At 37.4% G+C, this 19,037-nt stretch overlaps 2 protein-coding genes across 2 annotated transcripts; both read right to left on the bottom strand.

Annotated features, from left to right (window-relative positions):
- Nucleotides 1-1,163: 1,163 nt before the first annotated feature.
- On the bottom strand, nucleotides 1,164-9,600 carry LOC128366841 (CD48 antigen-like). Its single transcript, XM_053327612.1, has 6 exons — nucleotides 9,465-9,600; nucleotides 7,108-7,404; nucleotides 5,865-6,143; nucleotides 5,726-5,766; nucleotides 1,376-1,488; nucleotides 1,164-1,290 (listed from the first exon to the last, which is right to left on the bottom strand). The coding sequence occupies exons 1-6, from the start codon at nucleotides 9,499-9,501 to the stop codon at nucleotides 1,164-1,166; spliced, it is 894 nt and encodes a 297-aa protein (XP_053183587.1). The 5' UTR covers nucleotides 9,502-9,600.
- Nucleotides 9,601-10,913: 1,313 nt separating this feature from the next.
- LOC128366832 (NACHT, LRR and PYD domains-containing protein 1a-like) lies at nucleotides 10,914-18,180 on the bottom strand. The gene is made up of 9 exons (XM_053327603.1): nucleotides 18,076-18,180; nucleotides 17,758-18,002; nucleotides 17,610-17,665; nucleotides 15,844-16,058; nucleotides 15,431-15,699; nucleotides 15,053-15,169; nucleotides 14,808-14,949; nucleotides 14,371-14,600; nucleotides 10,914-10,970 (listed from the first exon to the last, which is right to left on the bottom strand). The coding sequence occupies exons 2-9, from the start codon at nucleotides 17,764-17,766 to the stop codon at nucleotides 10,914-10,916; spliced, it is 1,095 nt and encodes a 364-aa protein (XP_053183578.1). The 5' UTR covers nucleotides 17,767-18,002; nucleotides 18,076-18,180.
- Between the last annotated feature and the right edge of the window lie 857 nt (nucleotides 18,181-19,037).

Genomic DNA, 19,037 nt, shown 5'->3' with positions numbered 1-19,037 from the left:
GAAAGGGGTATTATATAAAGATATGATAGATAGCTGTGCTCTTACAGAGTGAAATACAGTTCAGAGAAAGAAGACCTCGAGTGGTTTTAATGGCGCGTGCAGTTCAATTTTGTCTCCCGCCTTTGTCACCATATTGAGGTCAGACAGGAAGCTGCATTAGCGTCACAATTTAACTTTAAATTGAAGTTCTGCTCAGAGGTGACATTAGGTAGTTACAGGCTTTGGTGTGAGCCTTACTCACACCACTGAGTTACATGTGAGAGTTAAAATCTTTTTCATAGGTAACCTTTTAATACTGCTTACCTCATCAGAGACTGTGGAAGTTGATATTAAATGTGTGTACTTGAGAGGCCTGAGTATTCTGTGTTTTAGTCATTTGTGACTTCTTCTTTTTTATTTTAAATGTTAACTTGCATTTTTTTAAAGGTTTGTGCAAATACACTGCTCAACACTTATAACACAAATCAGGTCTTGAATGAATTATTGAAGTTGAAAATCTTTACTGATGTAGATTGTGTCATTTGTTGACAGCAAAATTACGTAACAACGGTCACTGGATTCAAAATCACACTGAAAATCAAAGTAAAAAGTTTAAATCACAGGCAGCTGATCCAACTTGGCAGCTCATAATGTGACTCAGTAGTGTTTTTGGCTGCTGTATACCTGTATGCACTCCCTACAACGTCTGGGCATGCTCCTGATGAGTTGGAGGATGGTGTACTGGTGGATCTCCTCCAAAACCTGGATCAGGGCATCAGTGAGTTCCTGGACAGTCAGTGGTGGTACTTGGTGGCATCCGATGTACCGATACATAACTTTTCATAGGTGTTCAGCTGGATTTAGGTCAGGGGAACTTGAGGGCCAGTCAATGGCATCAATACCTTCATCATCCATAAACTGCCTACACACTCTGACCACATGAGGCCGGGTTCTACACCAGGAGGAATCCAGGAACCATCACACCAGTGTAAAGTCTGACATCCCGGTACCTAACAGCAGTCAGGGTACCATTGGCTATGACATGGAGGTCCGGGCGACCCTCCAAGGATATGCCTCACCAGACCATCACTGACCACCACCAAACCAGTCATGTTGGATGATGTTCCATGCAGCATAATGTCCACCACAGCGTCTCCAGACTCTTTCAGGCCTGTCACATGTGCTCAGTGTGAACCCGCTCTCATCTGTGAAGAGAATGGGGCACCAATGGAAGACCTGCCAATTCTGGTGTTCTCTGGCGAATCGAGCCGCACGGCAGGATGTGGGGCCATCATTCCCCCCTCATGGAGTCTGTTTCTGAAGGTTTGGTCAGGAACATGCACACTAGTAGGTCATTTTGTAGAGGTCTGGCAGTGTTCTTCCTGTTCCTCCTCACACAAAAGAGCAGATACTGGTCCTGCTGCTGGGTTGATGCCCTTCTATGGCCTTGTCCAGCTCTTCTGGTGTAACAGCCAGTCTCCTGATCTCCTCCATGCTTTTGAGATTGTTCTGGAAGACACAGCAAACCGTCTAGCAACTGCATGCATGCATGTGACACCTTTTTTATTTATTTATTTATTCATTTTATATTTTTTAACAATTAAAAAAAACAGTTTTTAGACAAAACTGCATCTGAAACCGTGTCATTTCAAAATGCTGTTCCTTAATCCCATGGTGGTATTTGGGACTGTGGGTGCTGTTTTGAATCCAAAGTTCTACATATAAAAACACTGTTACTGTCGATATGTGACACTGAGAAACCTTTTCTTTGGGCCAGTTAACACAAGTGGGTAACACATGGTATTCAGCAGCATACTGTACATAGTTTCCTGTGCTTTGTGCCATTTGTATCATGTGGTCAAACAAGCCCAGTGTGAAAGTGATGCTCTGGCTGCACTAAATTCAACATCCGCTCAGAGATGACAAGAAGTAGAAGTAGAAGTAGCAAAACAGTCTCAGTGGTCACCATGGAGTCATACGTGAGCATTACCATCTATTTTATAAGTTAACTTTCACTATATAACTGATATGATTGATCTTTACCTGATCAGGGATTCTAAAGGGTGAAATGATATATTTTATATGTATTGTATAAATCATATATTTAGAAGGTTTTAGAGGTCTGTTTAAATAAGTATGTGTAGTGTTGTTGTACTGCTTGATAACTGTATTAGTTTGTATTTTTACCACCAACCCACCAACTTGACCCCATGAACACAAGACAGTGGAGTAATGTGAAAAACACATAAAAGTCCAATCTTTGTTAGATATTATAGGAGCTTTTGTAAGTATTTTCTATAGAAACATTTGCTATAAGCTACAGCTATAAACTAACAACAACAATTTAATTGAATTTAAATTCCAGAAGTTCATATCCTCAGTGTAACATGATGTTTGAGTGTGTTTCACTGATGTTCATGTGAAATGTTTCTGACAGTTTACAGAGAGACACATTCCTGGTTGTTCCTGATTCCCATGGTGGTGTTTAAGAGTTCTGGTGCTGTTTTTATCATTGTGATAAACAAAGTGAAGAGAGAGAGAGAAAGAGAGACACAGCAGCACCACCAGCTCTACACTCATGTCAGTACACACACTGTATCCTCAGTATACTGTAGCTCTGGCTGTTCTATTCACACACACATCATATAATAATAAATAATACACATACTCAGAGTATTTTATAGTGTTCAATAGCTTGTTGACATGATATTCTGTCCCATCTCAACAGGTGTCATCTTCAGTAAAATACCTTGTGATGAAGTTGTTGGGTCCAGTTCAAAATACAGAGTTAGGATGATGAAGGAAGTCATCTTCCAGCACATTGAAGGTGGAACTAAACTGAAGTCTGAGCTGGAAAACAACCCAAACTATACAGTCCACCTTTATAAACCTGCTTGTTTATTCTGTACATCTTGTTCTTTTCTATGGTTAACCCTTTTGCCTCACAAAGGATATTTTTAGGTTTTTGCAGTGTTCATGCATTAGGCATCAATTTTTCCAAGGATTTTTTTCAACAAAATCATTTATAGTAGATCTATAATACACTGTATAGAAAAAAATGTTACACCAAAGTTCTTAGGGACAAAAATGTACCCATTAAAACTAATCAAATTCACAATTTTCACTCCCCTGCAAAAATGGGACTCTTTGATGCATTCCTGTGTTCTGAGCTGACAGCTAACCCTAACCCTAACCAAGGTTTCAAAATGGTAGTTTTTTAATCCACCAGATGGCGCTATTTAGCTCTACTTTGCCTGCAGGAGAATACATTGCAGTGTTACCTAGTCCTGCTCCTCCTGTATTTTGAAGCACAGCAGACCAGCGAAAAATGTGATTGCATCCACAATGACCCAGATGTGTTGATATGGGTGTCAGAGTGTGGTGTGTATGTGTGTACTAAAAAACAAAAGTGTTTGTGTGAGTGTGTATGTACTGCTAAAATGGAGAGTTTTTATTGTTTTACAGGTCTGGCTCTCTCTCTCTCTCTCTCTCTCTCTCTTTCTCTCTCTCTCTCTCTCTCTCTCTCTCTCTCTCTCTCTCTCTCTCTCTCTCTCTCTCTCTCTCTCTCTCTCTAATCATTGTGTGTGCTGCTGAGCAATGAAGTTATATTCTTATATGAACAATATTATTCATTACACACTGACCCCTGGGCTTTTCACAGATGAAGACATTGTTTAGGATGTCATGGCTCACATCATAGAGTTTATATGTTGTGTTTACATTGTGCTCTTACATGGACATGAGCTTCAAACCAGGTCAGAGGTGATTTATAACCTTGACCAGCTAACATTTGAAGAAGTTGATTAACAGCAACATTAGAAGACACTGTAAATGGGACTGTTAAATAAAAGGAAATGATACAATATGTTTAACTAAAGCAACAAAATCTCTCTTATGAGGAACATATCTGTGTCTTAAAATGCTAATGGCTCCACTGTATGTTCACTAGCTAGTGGTTATCTTTGTCTGTCTGCTGTTTGGTTTGTGAAGTAAGCATGCAGTGGCCTGGTTACTAAACATGAACTGCCTGCTGTTAACTGAGAATGATGCTGTTGTGAGTTGTGAGACTGACCACAACAGTTCAGTCACAGGCTGTAAAAACCAAAATACTGAAATAACAGAAGCAAAAAAATTCTTCAGTCTTATCCACTTTAACACTTTACATTGTGTTTAAAAGTGCTTTTATATTGCCATTTGTAATTTTATACCTCGTCTTAATGAACTGAATGTATTATGTAAAGCACTTTGAATTGCCTTGTTGTTGAAATAGGTTATACAAATAAACTGACCGTACTTTGATATTATCCTGTCATACGTTTTACATTACACAGCATTGCACATTTGATCCACTGTTTTATTCATATTCATACTATTGGTGTCTTGTTACCTTGTAGATAAACCTCATGACTATAATCATCTACATCTAGATGTTTATGTACAAGGTCCTTTCTCTCAAAGATGTGTCCTCACAGATTTGACATTACAGCTTCTTTCTCACAGACGTACTTTAGATACTGAGTACAGGACCCACTACTCTAAAAGATGCACAACTCTTGAAAGAGTGTCTCTATGTGGCTCCAGACTGCCAGTACCTAGAGAAAGTAATCCCAATTCCCTTATGGGGACATTTTTGTCCCTAAGAGTGTTGGTGTAACATTTTTTAATTAGTGATTTGGTTGAAAAAAATCCTTGGAAAAATTGATGCCAAATACATGAACACAGCCCAGAATGATCAACACAATAAAAATGGAAAGCTAAAAATGTCCTTTGTGAGGCAAAAGAATGAACCAAAGAAAAGAACAAGATGTACAGAATAAATATGGTCTTCACTCAGGTTTTCAGTTGAATTCAATAGAAAAAAAATACAGCTGCACTTTATGAATATATGTGCTGATTTATTTTTTGCATTGGGCACAAAATAATCTCCACAAGAAGCTGAACAACACTGATGTATTAGCAATCAAAACTTTATTCATATAGCACATTTCATTCCAGGTGGAAGCACAATGAGCCTCACAGAGCATGACACAGCCACCATAACTATGTAGAGACTACAAGATAAAACGTAAGAGACAATCACAATTCAAACAAAGAAATAATACACAAGATGAAAATAAAATAATAATAAAAAAAAGCACAGCCAAAAAACATGTTTCCAGTTTTGTTTTTAAAAATAACAGTGTTGGACAAACCTGACATGATTGAGTAAGATGTTCCAGCATCTTGAAGCATAAAAGCTTCACCAGTTTTCATGGAGACCTGAGAGATAACCAGACAGCCTGTTCCAGATGATGGGAGGGGTCGAGCTGGTTCATTTATTAGTTCACAAATACATCAACAGATGACAACTAACAACAAGCAGGTGTATAAAGGTGGACTGTATAGTTTGGGTTGTTTTCCAGCTCAGACTTCAGTTTAGTTCCACCTTCAATGTGCTGGAAGATGACTTCCTTCATCATCCTAACTCTGTATTTTGAACTGGACCCAACAACTTCATCACATGGTATTTTACTGAAGATGACACCTGTTGAGATGGGACAGAATATCATGTCAAAAAGTATGTGTATTATTTATTATTATATGGTCAGTGTGAATAGAACAGCCAGAGCTACAGTATACTGAGGATACAGTGTGTGTACTGACATGAGTGTAGAGCTGCTGGTGCTGCTGTCTCAGTGTCTCTCTTTCTCTCTCTCTTCATGCAAGTCAAAGTGATGAAAACAGCAACAGAACTCCAAAACAACACCATGGGAATCAGGAACAACCAGGAATGTGTCTCTCTGTAAACTATCAGAAACATTTAACATGAACATCAGTGAAACACACTGAAACATCATGTTACTCTGAGGATATGACCTTCTGGAATTTGAACGATTGATTCTTACTTGTGTCTTCTGTGTTGTCTGTGATATTCCAGCAGGATGTTGTGATGTTGACATGAAGAGTCTTATGTTCAGCAGGGTTGGCAGCCACACATCTATAAGAGGAGTTGAAATCCTGCTTGTGTACAGTGAGAGGCAGAGAGAGAGCAGAGCTGCTCTGGTTCAGTATCTCCTCGTCTTTGTACCACAACAGTGTGGTTTCAGCTTTGTCCACAGAACACAGCAAGATGCAGCTCTCAGTGCTCACACTCACTGTGTTCACTGCAGGACCTGGTACAGGGTCTAAGGAAGAAATGAATAAACATTAAAAATTGGATGATATGAGTGACTTTAAAAACCTAATCTATTTCTAATATAATTAGTGCTAACACTGACAGTGATTACACATTGTAACAACTGAGAATAAGCAGCTATCATCAGTAAATATCACTGACTTCTCATATTCCAGTTCTCTTCTCATATACAGAGCAGCAGCAGTTTATCGGAGTTCCTGTTTCCTCTCTGTGGGTTTAAAGTGATCACAAATGGAAACTGTGTATGTATGTAAGCAGGAAACAAATGAACTGTGAGGTCAGGTGTGATATGAAAGACAAATGCATGAATGAGTGGAAGCAAAAACATAAAAATGACATTTTAAGTTGGCTTATTCCATTTCAAAATACTATTTCTATTTATTTCAAGACAGACCAAGGTAACTGAACATAATGATCCTGGTAATGTATAATGACAACTTTTCAGGTGGCTCTTAAGACACCATACAGCACCATCAGGTAATTGGCTCAGATGACCCAGTTTAGGATAAGGTTCAAACCCAAGTGTAATGTGGGTCACTCAGCGAAAAAAGGTTTAAGCAGGATGTCCTCACAGATGGAAATTGTGTGATGGAAAACATGGCTTCTTCATGTGAATATTACCAGCTGAGAACATTATGGGTGACTATTCTGTACAACAACATTCATAAAAGTGTGACATCCAATCTCTATTTTTGAAACCATTTTTGCCAGTACAGTCTGTGGCCATATTGAATTCAAACATTCATTTTATCAATCTGGGCAGACAGTAGACATCTGTGAAGTTAGGTTATTTGTCAGGTAAAAAATAATATTTAGAGTTCTCTCCTGTGGTTAAAGTAGTGAAAGCTATGTGATGGAATCACAAAGTGATATATGCACTGCATTATGCATTATTCTAACTATGTTATCACCAACACACTGGTCAGTATACTGGTAGAAGAAATGCAACTTACCGTAAACTGTAAGTATGTAGGATGTAGGCACAATATTTCCTTCATTAGGGCCAATAGTATAACTCCCTGAGTCATTCATCTTCAGTCCTGTGATGGTAAAGAGTCCAGTGTTTTTATCCCAGTGAAGTCTGTTTGTGTAAGTTAGATCTCGCATCCTAACACTCCCATTGTCCTCCATGGCAACAAGCTTTCCTTTAAATATAATATATCCATTCTCCAGCACAGGGTCAGGTAGAGTGATGTTTCCTCCCTCAGTGGCTGACAGGTATATTTCCTCAGTAGCAGCTGAGATCATCACTGTGAAGTATAAAGAGAACATGAGTCATAACAGAGTCATGTTCTCTGATGGAGGCAAAATGTATAACTTACAAAGAATATGCAGTTATGTTAGTGAGATATATAATGTGGAGCTGATCCAGTAAATAGTAAGTTCACTACAGTAGAGTCACATCATTTGTAATGCAGCTTTAAACAAACACTGTACATCAATGTGTATAAAGTCATGTGATCACTGTCTTTGTGTCACATGTTTAAACATCCTGTTGTACATTTCATTAGTGGAACATCACTGAGTTTCATTTTCCTCTTCTTGATTTTATAGAAACCATCAGGGATCCATACATCTGTCCTTCTGATGCTGCTTGGTAAAAACTAAACATTTATAATAAATACAACTTATATATATGTTTAGAAGAAGAAAATTGTATCTATTTTACATTTTACTGCTAGCTGTAGGTGAAGTGGCAGCAGGTAATTACATATTTTATAGAGTTTCTTGTGTTACATTTGTTATAATGGACAAACTATTAGACACTTTCACTCAGGTGTTGGCATTTCACCACACTGACAATGTTGAGGAAGTATCAGTATATCATAGTAGTAGTATCAGTATCTGTTCCTTCACATGTCAAAATGTTCATGTAGAGCTTCCTCTGCAGAAACAGTTTGGACTGGTCACATATGAGTTCATACTTTCAGTCCATGCTGTTGATATAATTGTGGTCATAGTTCTTGTTCCCTCTTTACATAACTGCCATGTCCACCAACTGTGTATGTGATATAAGACTTGTATAATTTATTTTAATTTTATTAGCAATATGTTATAATTCATAATAGTCAAAATAACTATTGTATTCATATTTATATGCTAGAATTGTTACTATTCTTATTATCTATCTATCTATCTATCTATCTATCTATCTATCTATCTATCTATCTATCTATCTATCTATCTATCTATCTATCTATCTATCTATCTATCTATCTATCTATCTATCTATCTATCTATCTATCTATCTATCTAAACGCTGAATTTAAATAGTTAAATGTGATTTATCAATTTTTCATCTATTTTGTTTTATCAATATAATTCTATTATTTTGCATTTCACAACAGTTTTAAGTCTGTATTAACAATGTAAAGAAATGAACACTGAATCACTTTAATAAAGATACTGACATGCATGCTATTCTTGCCATCACCATCAAAGTGTGACAGTGCTGTATCATCAACTTCAGTTTAACTGAACAATCTGAAAAAAACAACTTTCTTGGTGACTCAGTCTGCACACTGAATCATTATTATTCATTTCTCTGCCACCTCCATTAACTGTGAAGACCAGAGCCAGTGTGGTCATCTACTGCTGTTGTTAGTGACAACCACTGATGTTACACCTGCTACCACGACTGCTGTCAGCACAGACCTGATAACACTCTGATAGGACAAGCTGATAGAAGAAGCTGGAGATGGAAGTAACAGCTCTACAGCTCTACCTCTCTGTGTCTTATTTGTGCTGATAAACTGTAGAATATATAGAATATACTGTAGTACATCATTCTGCAGAGTTATGGTTCCCTGTTTGGCTGTACTGTATCATACAGTGATGTTTGATTTTACATGTTCATTAGTTGATTATCATATGATGTCAGTACTCTCTCAGCCCCCCCCCCCCCCCATCCCCTCATATAAACATATAAAAATGCTCCATTCTCATGACTTTTCTGTTCAACATCTACCTCTTGATGGATGGATATAGATTATGGAAAACTCCAAACTATAACACACATTTACACAATAATATCACCATATGACTTTAGTTGAATACATGCTGATGCAGTGAACAAAGCAAACATTGGACCTGACAATATTTTGTCTTTAAGATGTATTTCATATTTGCACCATTGTTATATTTGACTTGTTTTACTGTTTTAAGACTCTATTACTTTGATTTCTACTTCCTACATGTTCCTGACTAACCAACGTTCACACAGTATACACAGCACACTCTTAACTTATTACAGTAGTATTATTACATACCTCAAATAAATCTACAGCAATTGAATAACGAACAAACTCACCTATAAAAAAGAAAAAGAGTCTCATCTGCGCCTCCATCACAGAGTTTCTAGAGAGATACACATTGTCTGTTCATTCCTCACACAGATTCCAAATTTGAAAGCGTTACAGAAAACACGCTCACGATTGTTTCTCGACCTGCTTCTCAGTCTTTGCTCCAGTACCAAGTTTTCATGCAACCAGTCACTGAGCAGAGTTAGGGGCGGGTTATAACACCTGTAGTTCAAAGAGGAAAACAGACTGGCTTTTAACCCGTGAAAATGAACACATTCAGGCAGCAGCATATAGATGCTCAACACAGAGAACATTGTCAGAGAAAACTTAATTTGCAAACAGCAGTGTGTGAGTGTGTTCAGTGACTGGTGACATGATATCAGATGTTAGTTCACAGGTGGGTGATGATTCAGTGTGTTGATCACAAGTATTTCAGTCACTAGTTGTTGTGATGTTTCAGTATTTACAGAACAAACTGACCCACAGCATGTTGAAGCTTGGTGAGTAAAAGTGCACCGCAGTGGCACTGACACACAGTTTTTGCACTGATCTGAAGCCTAAAAGATCTGTGAACTATGTTGTTTCTTTTTACATTTTAATAGAGAACAAAGTTCCAGCATCTTTGTGTAATAAAGAGAGACAAACCTATCTAAAGAAATCACCTCTGTGTGTCATCCTGCTCCAATTTACAGCGCATCAGTGAGAGAGAAGCAAAGCTGCATTAAAATAAATATAATAGTCATCTATCTGTTTCCTAAATTAAAATGATATTTACATGTTTTCAAGTTTTACTGAAAATGTCAGGCTGGATACAGACTATGTTGCCTCTCTCTCTTGTATTGGCCCAAAATAAGACAAGGAATGTCCTTTTAAATTGTGTTATTACAATTTTCTACCTCAATGCAGAATGAAGGGGAGGATATAAAAGCTCTAGTGTCACTGTCCAGCTATTCAAGCCATCTAGGCTAATGCATGAGTCTAAACATGTATCATCAGCCCACAGTAACCACACAGCTTTTATTTCTATAGAAACCAGCCACAGAAAATGGTTTCCGTAAGTTTCTCCAACAGTATGCAGCGCTGTCTAAATGTATGCTTTCATAGATTACAATTAAATTAATATCTGAGGAGAAACATTTTGGGTGACACTAAAGGAAAAACTAAGTGGAAAAACATCATAAATGTAAATGCTTCCAAACAGAACAAAGATTCACTGAAAGGTTTTGTGAGAATGAGAATGTGAATCATAGATGCTTCCTTTTCACTAGGGCCTGGTTCCCCATTTTAGCATTTTTTCATGTTCATTTTATGAGGTAATACAAATCAAAACAGAACACAAAATACAAGGTCAAAGTTTTATTTATGTTCCATAGGGGTTACAATCTGTTTAAAGCGGTCAGCTTTACCATAGTGAGGTATGATGTGTTTTTGTGCCGATCATGACTTATTCAGTGAGCTCAACTGTCTGCATCATGAAACGTCAGGCCCTCATGACCCCCTCGTGGAGTCCGTTTCTGAAGGTGTGGTCAGGAACACGCACACCAGTAGCATGCTGGAGGTCATTTTGTAGAGCTCTGGCAGTGTTCTTCCTGTTCCTCCTCACACAAAGGAGCAGATACCGGTCCTGCTGCTGGGTTGATTATCTTCTATGGCCTTGTCCAGCTCTTCTGGTGTAACAGCCGGTCTCCTGATATCTCCTCCATGCTGAGACACAGCTAACCTTCTTGTGACCGCATGGATGTGTCATCTGGAGGAGCATTACAACTTTAACTGTATCTGCAACAGGGACATTTCAAAATGCTGTTCCTTGGTGGTATTTGGGACTGTGGGTGCAGTTTTTAAACCAAAGCTCTAAATATAAAAAAGCCCCAACAACTTACTGAATGATTGTATGTTACTGTTGATGTGTGACACTGGTGAGAAACCTTTTCTTTGGGCCAGTTAACACAAGTGGCTAACACATGGTATTCAGCAGCAGACATAGTTTCCTGTGCTTTGTGCATCATGTGGTCAAACAAGCCCAGTGTGAAAGTGATGCTCTGGCTGCACTAAATTCAACATCCGCTCAGAGATGACAAGAAGTAGAAGTAGAAGTAGCAAAACAGTCTCAGTGGTCACCATGGAGTCATACATGAGCATTACCATCTATTTTATAAGTTAACTTTCACTATATAACTGATATGATTGATCTTTACCTGATCAGGGATTCTAAAGGGTGAATGATATATTTTAGATTTATTGTATAAATCATATATTTAGAAGATTTTAGACGTCTGTTTAAATAAGTATGTGTAGTGTTGTTGTACTTTATTAGTTTGTATTGTTAGTTCAGTAACACTTACTGTAAATTCTACATTCTACATTGCTGACTCATTTTCAGTTATTTAACAGTATATCTTTGTCACATTTTACAGAGACAGTGGTGGAATTTGGTACAAATTATAAGACAAAACAGAAACAAGTGTTAAGTGGGTTTAGTTGGTGAGTGATAAGTTGTGAATTTGCTAAATGTATTTTCAGTGTGTAGTTTTGTGTGAAATGATATATTAGCATGTTAGGTATTTTCAGTAAAAGTAGCTGCTGTCTAACTTTGAATTCTTAAGACATTTGTTTGAAAGGTTGTTATTTGTTAGTATAGAGAAACAAACACTTCATATGCTAATATACCATTTGATCAATTAGAGAATTGTAAAAAATCTATAATAGAATATAATAAGTGTTTTTGCAAATGAAAAATGTAAGCAATAAAAGTAAATATAATTAACTGGCTCTTACCAACTAAACCAGCTTCATACTATTTGTTATTTCTTATAATTTATACCAAATGCCATCACTTTCTCTGTAAAATGTCCTGAAGATTAATCATTAAATACATGCAAGTTACTCAGTTCATTCCGAGTAAATTAGTATAAAATAGATTTATAATAAAAAGTTTAAGTAAGTAAGTATATTTAGATATACAGATTAACATGTTTAACACAGAACATACTCATATTTCCCATTTTAGTCAATTCTCCATAAAAATATACTGTAACTAACATCTGACGTGCTGAGCCTCCACTGTTAAAAACTACCACAGTGAACAAAACTACAGATACATAAAGACTGGAACCTGTGAACAAATAAAACCATAAAGTGTTGGTAACAGGTCTGTGCTGCAGACAGGAAGTTCATGGTGTTATTTCTAGAGTAAGTGGAACATGTTTTTAATGGCTGCGGCAGGAAGTATGTATACAAAACTACCAACTTGAACACATGAACACAAGACAGTGAATAAGTGTAGAAAACACATAAAAGTCAAAGTACGTTAGATATTATAGGCTTATGTACTCAGTATTTGCTATAGAACCATGTGCTATACAGCTGTAAACTGACTGTTTCATTACTTTACATTTTACAGTGATGATCTCAGCTGCTACAGAGGAAATTAAGAACCTTACAGCCACTGAGGGAGGAAACATCACTCTACCTGATCCTGTGCTGGACTATGGATTTATGTTATTTGAAAGAAATAATGTTGCCTACTCATTAACCTGTTCTCATTTTCATTGAAATAGTTCTGATAAATCCTGCTATATGTTACCAAACAGATTGTGGCTACATTTCATGGTAGCTCAGTGAGGCTCATTGTGCTTGCCTGTGGAATGAAATATGTTATATAAATAAAGTTTGAATTATTGTCTTACTATTATGGTATGGTATGGTATTGGTGTTGTGTTTTCAGCATGTTGTGGAGATTTTTTCTGCCAAATGCAAAAAATAAACATACATATGTGATTGAAAACCTGAGTGATGTCCACATTAACTCTTATGACTTTAAATTGATTAAACAAGTGTTGTGTTATGTGTTATGCTAATCTTTTAAATAACATGGAGTTAGACAGTGTCAGTACTGGAGCTTTCATTTGTATAAAGATAGAATAATGAGACAACAGAAAGTGATCACATTTCATTTTTCAATCATTTAAGTATTACAATTACATGTAAATCTCACAAAACACAGGATTATGTGACAATGTCTCCAACAACATAAAAATGTACATGATTTTTTTAATCTGATTGACATTTTTAAAGGGCAATAATTCCTAAATTTTAGTTTTGGTCCCAAAACAAACAAAAGTAAATAGTGTTTTATATTCGATGTTGCTTGTACTTTTAAGAAGGCTTTGAAACAGCCTTAAGATAATTGTGTAGAGATAATATTAAAAGAAATAAATTCAAACAGTGAAATGAATATAGAAATGTGCATATAAAATCAAAAAGCACACTAAATATGCAAATACATCTGTCTAATATCTTTTCCAATAAAAATATGAAACACTATCAAAAATTGTGACTAAAAGGAAGATAAAAAGTGTTAAACAGGACATCCTGCATAACTCCAGCATCATTTTGAGGAGATGGCTGCTACTCACCATCAGCAAATCTCTGTTCTGTGTTACAATGCAGAGCTGTTCATACATTTATTTATGTCCCTAAAGTGATTAAAATACTCTGCAATAATGAATCATGTTCAACAGCTAGAACTGTTCCCCAGCACACTAACATCACATCAATAGAAATGTTTTAATCATCACGTTTTCTTGGTTGTTTTTTGTGCAATTCAATCAACATGAATATAACTGAGATTTTGAGATATAATAAACAACGTGAAGACTCTTGATAAGGAATGTGTATACTTGTGTCTCTACTCACTCTTTGTAGTATCACTGATGTTAAGAGTATAGTGACACATAGTTTTGATAACAAGATTAAATGCAGTGTGTGATTCCATCTTCTACAATTCCCTCAACATCTGATTCATGATTTTTACTTTTTGCTTCAGATCAAGCCGAGATCTCTGCAAAGGAATGCATCGTCTTTTGAGAACCAGGTAATCATTTTTTCACTGGCGTCTCTCCCTTTTTTTCGCACCATGTCAATCACATCCTGTGCTTTGTGTTGTCTGGGTTTGGTCATGGCCGTCTCTCTCTCAGCATCAGTTATAACTCCCTCTGCCAGCAGTTTATCCAGCAGGTTGTCCAGAACAGGAGAAGACACTCTGTAGATGAACGCTGACCTGACAGTGAGCAGCTTCTTCTCTGCTGAGATGTCGTCTGCCAACCTTGGTAGAGTTTGAACTGAAGAAGTGCCTGAAGATGAGACTGGAGAAACAATTTGATTGAATACCAGAGATCAGCTAAGTGTATTTTGTTTATTATATCACAAATCGCAATATAATAATAATAATAATAATAATAATAATAATAATAATAATAATAATAATAATAATAATAATAATAATAATGATAATAATAATTGTAATTGCAACATGAAACCCTAACCCTTTTTCACCAAGTGATGCTATTTACCAGGCAGATGGAGGTTGTGCTGCCACACTTGTATACTCTCTGGATCTCTCAACATCAGAGTCACTTCCTTTGTGCTCGTCATCAGCATGACCTCATAGGTTATGTGGTAGTTTGGACCGTATCTGTCAGAAAATACTGCACGCTGAAATGAAATGAAAGTGGAACGTGTTATGTTATTTTACAATATGGTGCAGTTTGACTTGTATTCAGATGCAGCAGAAGCTGTGTGTGATGCTCATACTCACATCAGGCTGTATTTTATAGCTGTCTGGGTCACTAAACAGGCTGTAACGTTGTTCTCTGTGGATAAGACAGTTCGAAGGTGCCTGGATGAACTGAGAGTCTATATGTTGCACTTTTACCTTCAGTGAAAACATAACATCTTGTTAGAGGGCTTAACTTCATTCCTCATAAAGATGTCACAACTTGAAGTTACAATCACTTGCCACTAGAGGGCACAATTCACCTGCAAAAAGATACTGATGACAGAAGGCCCAATGATCTGTTTATTCACATAGAAACTGGATAAGAGGCCACTGTTGTGACTTACAAGTGATTGGAACATAGAAAAAGAAGAAAAGAGGGGACTGATGGTAAACTATGGGTGTGACAGAGGGTTTTACCTCCACCAGTGGCACATTGCTCGGTAGCAGAATCACACTGAGGGTCTGTTCCTCTGAGGGGTACGGTTGTTGCAGGAACAGCAGGACTTGGCCACTTATTGGTTTTGTCATGAAATTGAAAAACCTCTTGATGACATCCCAGATGATGCCAAAGGCAGAGAGGTGAGGGATGTCCACCACCACGTGGGTTTGAGTGACCTCCAGCGGCTGTATGATGCTCATTCCATGATCGGACATGTTGACCACACTGAGGCTTTCAGAGACCAGTGCTGTGAAAATGCAGAATCATCACATGTGGCCTCATAACAGTTTCATTCAGTGCTATTTCCATCTCTGCATGTATACTAAAAAGCACTGATGCAGACTTTAGGTAAATACAAGAACATTTTCTCACGGCGCAGTAGTGTTCTCACCAGGTTCAGGTTCACAGTGTGGGAGGTGGAGCTGACGGATGGAGTCCTCAGCACACTCAATGCTGAACAGTGGTCCTGCAGGAACCTTAAGAGCAGGCTGGAGGAGCATGAGATCCCAGATCAGAGTCCTGTATCTGACCTCCCCTTCATGAGTCACATTAAAAACCAGTCCAGTCAAAGAACACCGGAACAAACCTGGACCTGGGAATATGAACCTGTATGCACACAGAACAGTTTAAAGGAAAATACTCACATCAGCCACTTATAGAGTTAAGGTTAAATCCATATTTGATAAGCACACATTGTATTCATTAATAAAAGCCGAATTGCTTCACTTCTGTTTGTTTTCATTAACCACTGGTTTTCCAGAGGTGGACAATTTCTGTAAAAAGTAGACAGTAGCATGTAGGGCTGCAGCTATCGATTATTTTTGTAATCGAGTATTCTATCGATTATTTCATCGATTAATCGAGACAAAAAAGACATGTCTCTGAACATGAACAATCAAGTGGGTTTTATTCAAAACTAAACCCATTTATTGCATTTAACTGCATTACCTTCTGAAACAAATAAATGAAAATAATAATACAGTAAAGTCAAATTACTTTGAAACAAGCTTTATAACTTAGACAAAGGCTATTTGGTCTGAATATTCAATTGTTGAAATCAAAACTAAACCCATTTATTGGATTTAACTTCAGTGCCATCTGAAACAAATACATGAACTTACTTACTTTTAGTGTGACTGATTTTCATTTTTGCATCATTAGGCTACCATACAAATTAAGTGCAGTCGATTCCCCTGCTCCTCCTACCTCAGTCTAGAGACCTGAGATCAACCTCTCAAAGCTCCTCTCCTCATCTCCTACTGCTGACTGGCTGACTGACTGAGATCTTCTCATCAGGTAGAAGCTGATAGTTCACTAACTAGAACAACAAGCTTAATGATCCACACGGTGACGTTAGAAAAAGAAGACATGAATGGCAAATAAACGATAGAAAACCGATCGGTTTGGGCATAGACATATATGTCTATGGGTGTGTGTGTGTGTGTGTGTGTGCGCGACTACACACTTTGTAGTTTTCACTCTCTAGTAAACTGCTCCGCGACATAGCGAGTAACGCGGTGTGCATCAGTAATAACCATACGTGTAAAACACAAGCGGAGCAAGTCATACAAACAAGTTAAATGCTTTAAACGAAGCTTCAATTCATGAAAAACTGCCTCGATCATTTTTTGTAAATCGAATAATTTGAATAATTTGAATAATTCGAATAATCGTTTCAGCCCTAGTAGCATGCTGCATGATGTTATCCGTGCGTTCCATCGGACATGTATGTGCTGCATACCAGGTGTGCCACAGTTTTGTTGGGTCCTCTGTACGGTGTACTACCCCACCACAAGCGGTTCAGAATCGCAGCATACTCTGGGTAAGTAATCCACTATTTAAATTAAGTTGTACTGTTGTACAGTAATTATGGCAGCCCAATTAAACCTGAAAAACTGGCTTCCCTCTACCATAATTACTGCAGTAGCAGCACAACTAAATGGCCCAACTTTGTTAATGGTCTAATTTTGTTGATTTGGTCATTTTAGTTGATTTGTGCACTTGGATCAGGAGTCTGCATGGGTTGTTTTATTTTGAAAATTGACCAGCTGCTCTAAGCTGTTTCTGTGTCTGACTTCCTATCCAGCCTGATGTGCTCTGTGGAGCCTGATACAGCTTTTAAGTGGCTTCTGTTGAAAGTAGGACACTTTTTCTTACTTGTATGAGATGCCTATTCTTTCTGTCGTCACCTCCGGTATGAAGCTTGACTGATCCTGTAATCAAAGGAAAGCAGAAAAAAATATGTTTTTGTTTACAGTGATGCTGATAGAACTAGTGAGCTAAGAAAATGACCAGAAATACTCACAGGATCCATTTTTGGCTTCACTACACTGGACAGGGCCAAAGGGTGGAGAGGCTCAGTGAAGGTGGTGTGGAAAGTATGAAGGAGAATTTTTGTGTCACTAGACAGCACCTGCTTCGTTTTATCAAATCTCTCTGGGTGATCAGGATACAGCTGCTTCTCTTCAGTATACTTCACTTCTTTGTTGGACTCAGACAGGACAAGGTGTTCATTCACTGTGTTGGGGTCAAACGTAAGCTCACACGCATCTATCAAAGAAATAGAGGATGAGTTTTTCCTGTCAAACAAGGAAAACTGAAATTCAGTGAATAAAAAGCTTACACTTGTTGAGAAGCTGTGGGTTTACCCAGTGCTCTTCATCATGGTCCACACTGAGGAACGCAAGAAGGACAGACAGTGAGAAACAGCCTTCAGTGTGGAAGAGCCTTCAGTGTGGAAGTCATTCAAATGGATATAGGATATTAATACAAATTACACTTGAGGCTCACATTTTCTCATTGCAACAAAATTTGCATTTCTATCCAAATATACAGCACTGTTTTATAAACAGACCTAAACAATGTTTCTCATCACAAGTTAAAAGAAGTATTCTGATCATTCTTGTCTTAAGTTAATTCATATTGACTAAATAAAAGATGAAATTAGTGAAAGTATATAAGGGCCATATTATCACAGCTTAATTATGTGAGTGATGAATGCTTGATTTAAATGATAAACATTCTGTTCAGATCTCACATTCAGAGAGGAACTTAAATTACAGATTAATTTCTTTTCAGTTTTTCTGGTCTTGCAGCTAGCTGAGAATACACTCAGCTAAAACTAACGCAATCTATGTCAACAGCCCTGCAGTGACGTGTTCATATCTTTATTTCAGTTACATACATTCATAAGTACCAGCTGCAACATGTAATTTAAATATGTAAGTAAAAGCACTTGCTCAGTGATATGACATCATTAGATTATTAATACTGATGCATAAGTGTTAGAGCAGCATGTTACTAGGTTCCCAATCTAAGGGTGTGGCCCCTCGAAAGGGTCAGCAGATATATGAGGGGTCGAGAAATGAAAACGTTTTTCTATACAAATCTGTTTTTAGGTTTTGGACTTTTTCTCTAATCTTTAAGAGGGAAAAATCTCTATTTTGTAAGATGTCAAAAGACAAAAAGGTTGGAAACCACTGGTTTCATCTTTAACAATGTGTATTGTAGCTTAATCTGAAAAGTAACTCAACCCCAACCTGTCGAGGCAGATTCTGGGTCACTTCTGAGTCTGGTTCTGAGGTT

The sequence above is a fragment of the Scomber japonicus genome, chromosome 2 (genome assembly GCF_027409825.1).
Source record: "Scomber japonicus isolate fScoJap1 chromosome 2, fScoJap1.pri, whole genome shotgun sequence".
NCBI lineage: Eukaryota > Metazoa > Chordata > Actinopteri > Scombriformes > Scombridae > Scomber > Scomber japonicus.
This window is presented reverse-complemented; position numbering and strand designations above follow the sequence as displayed.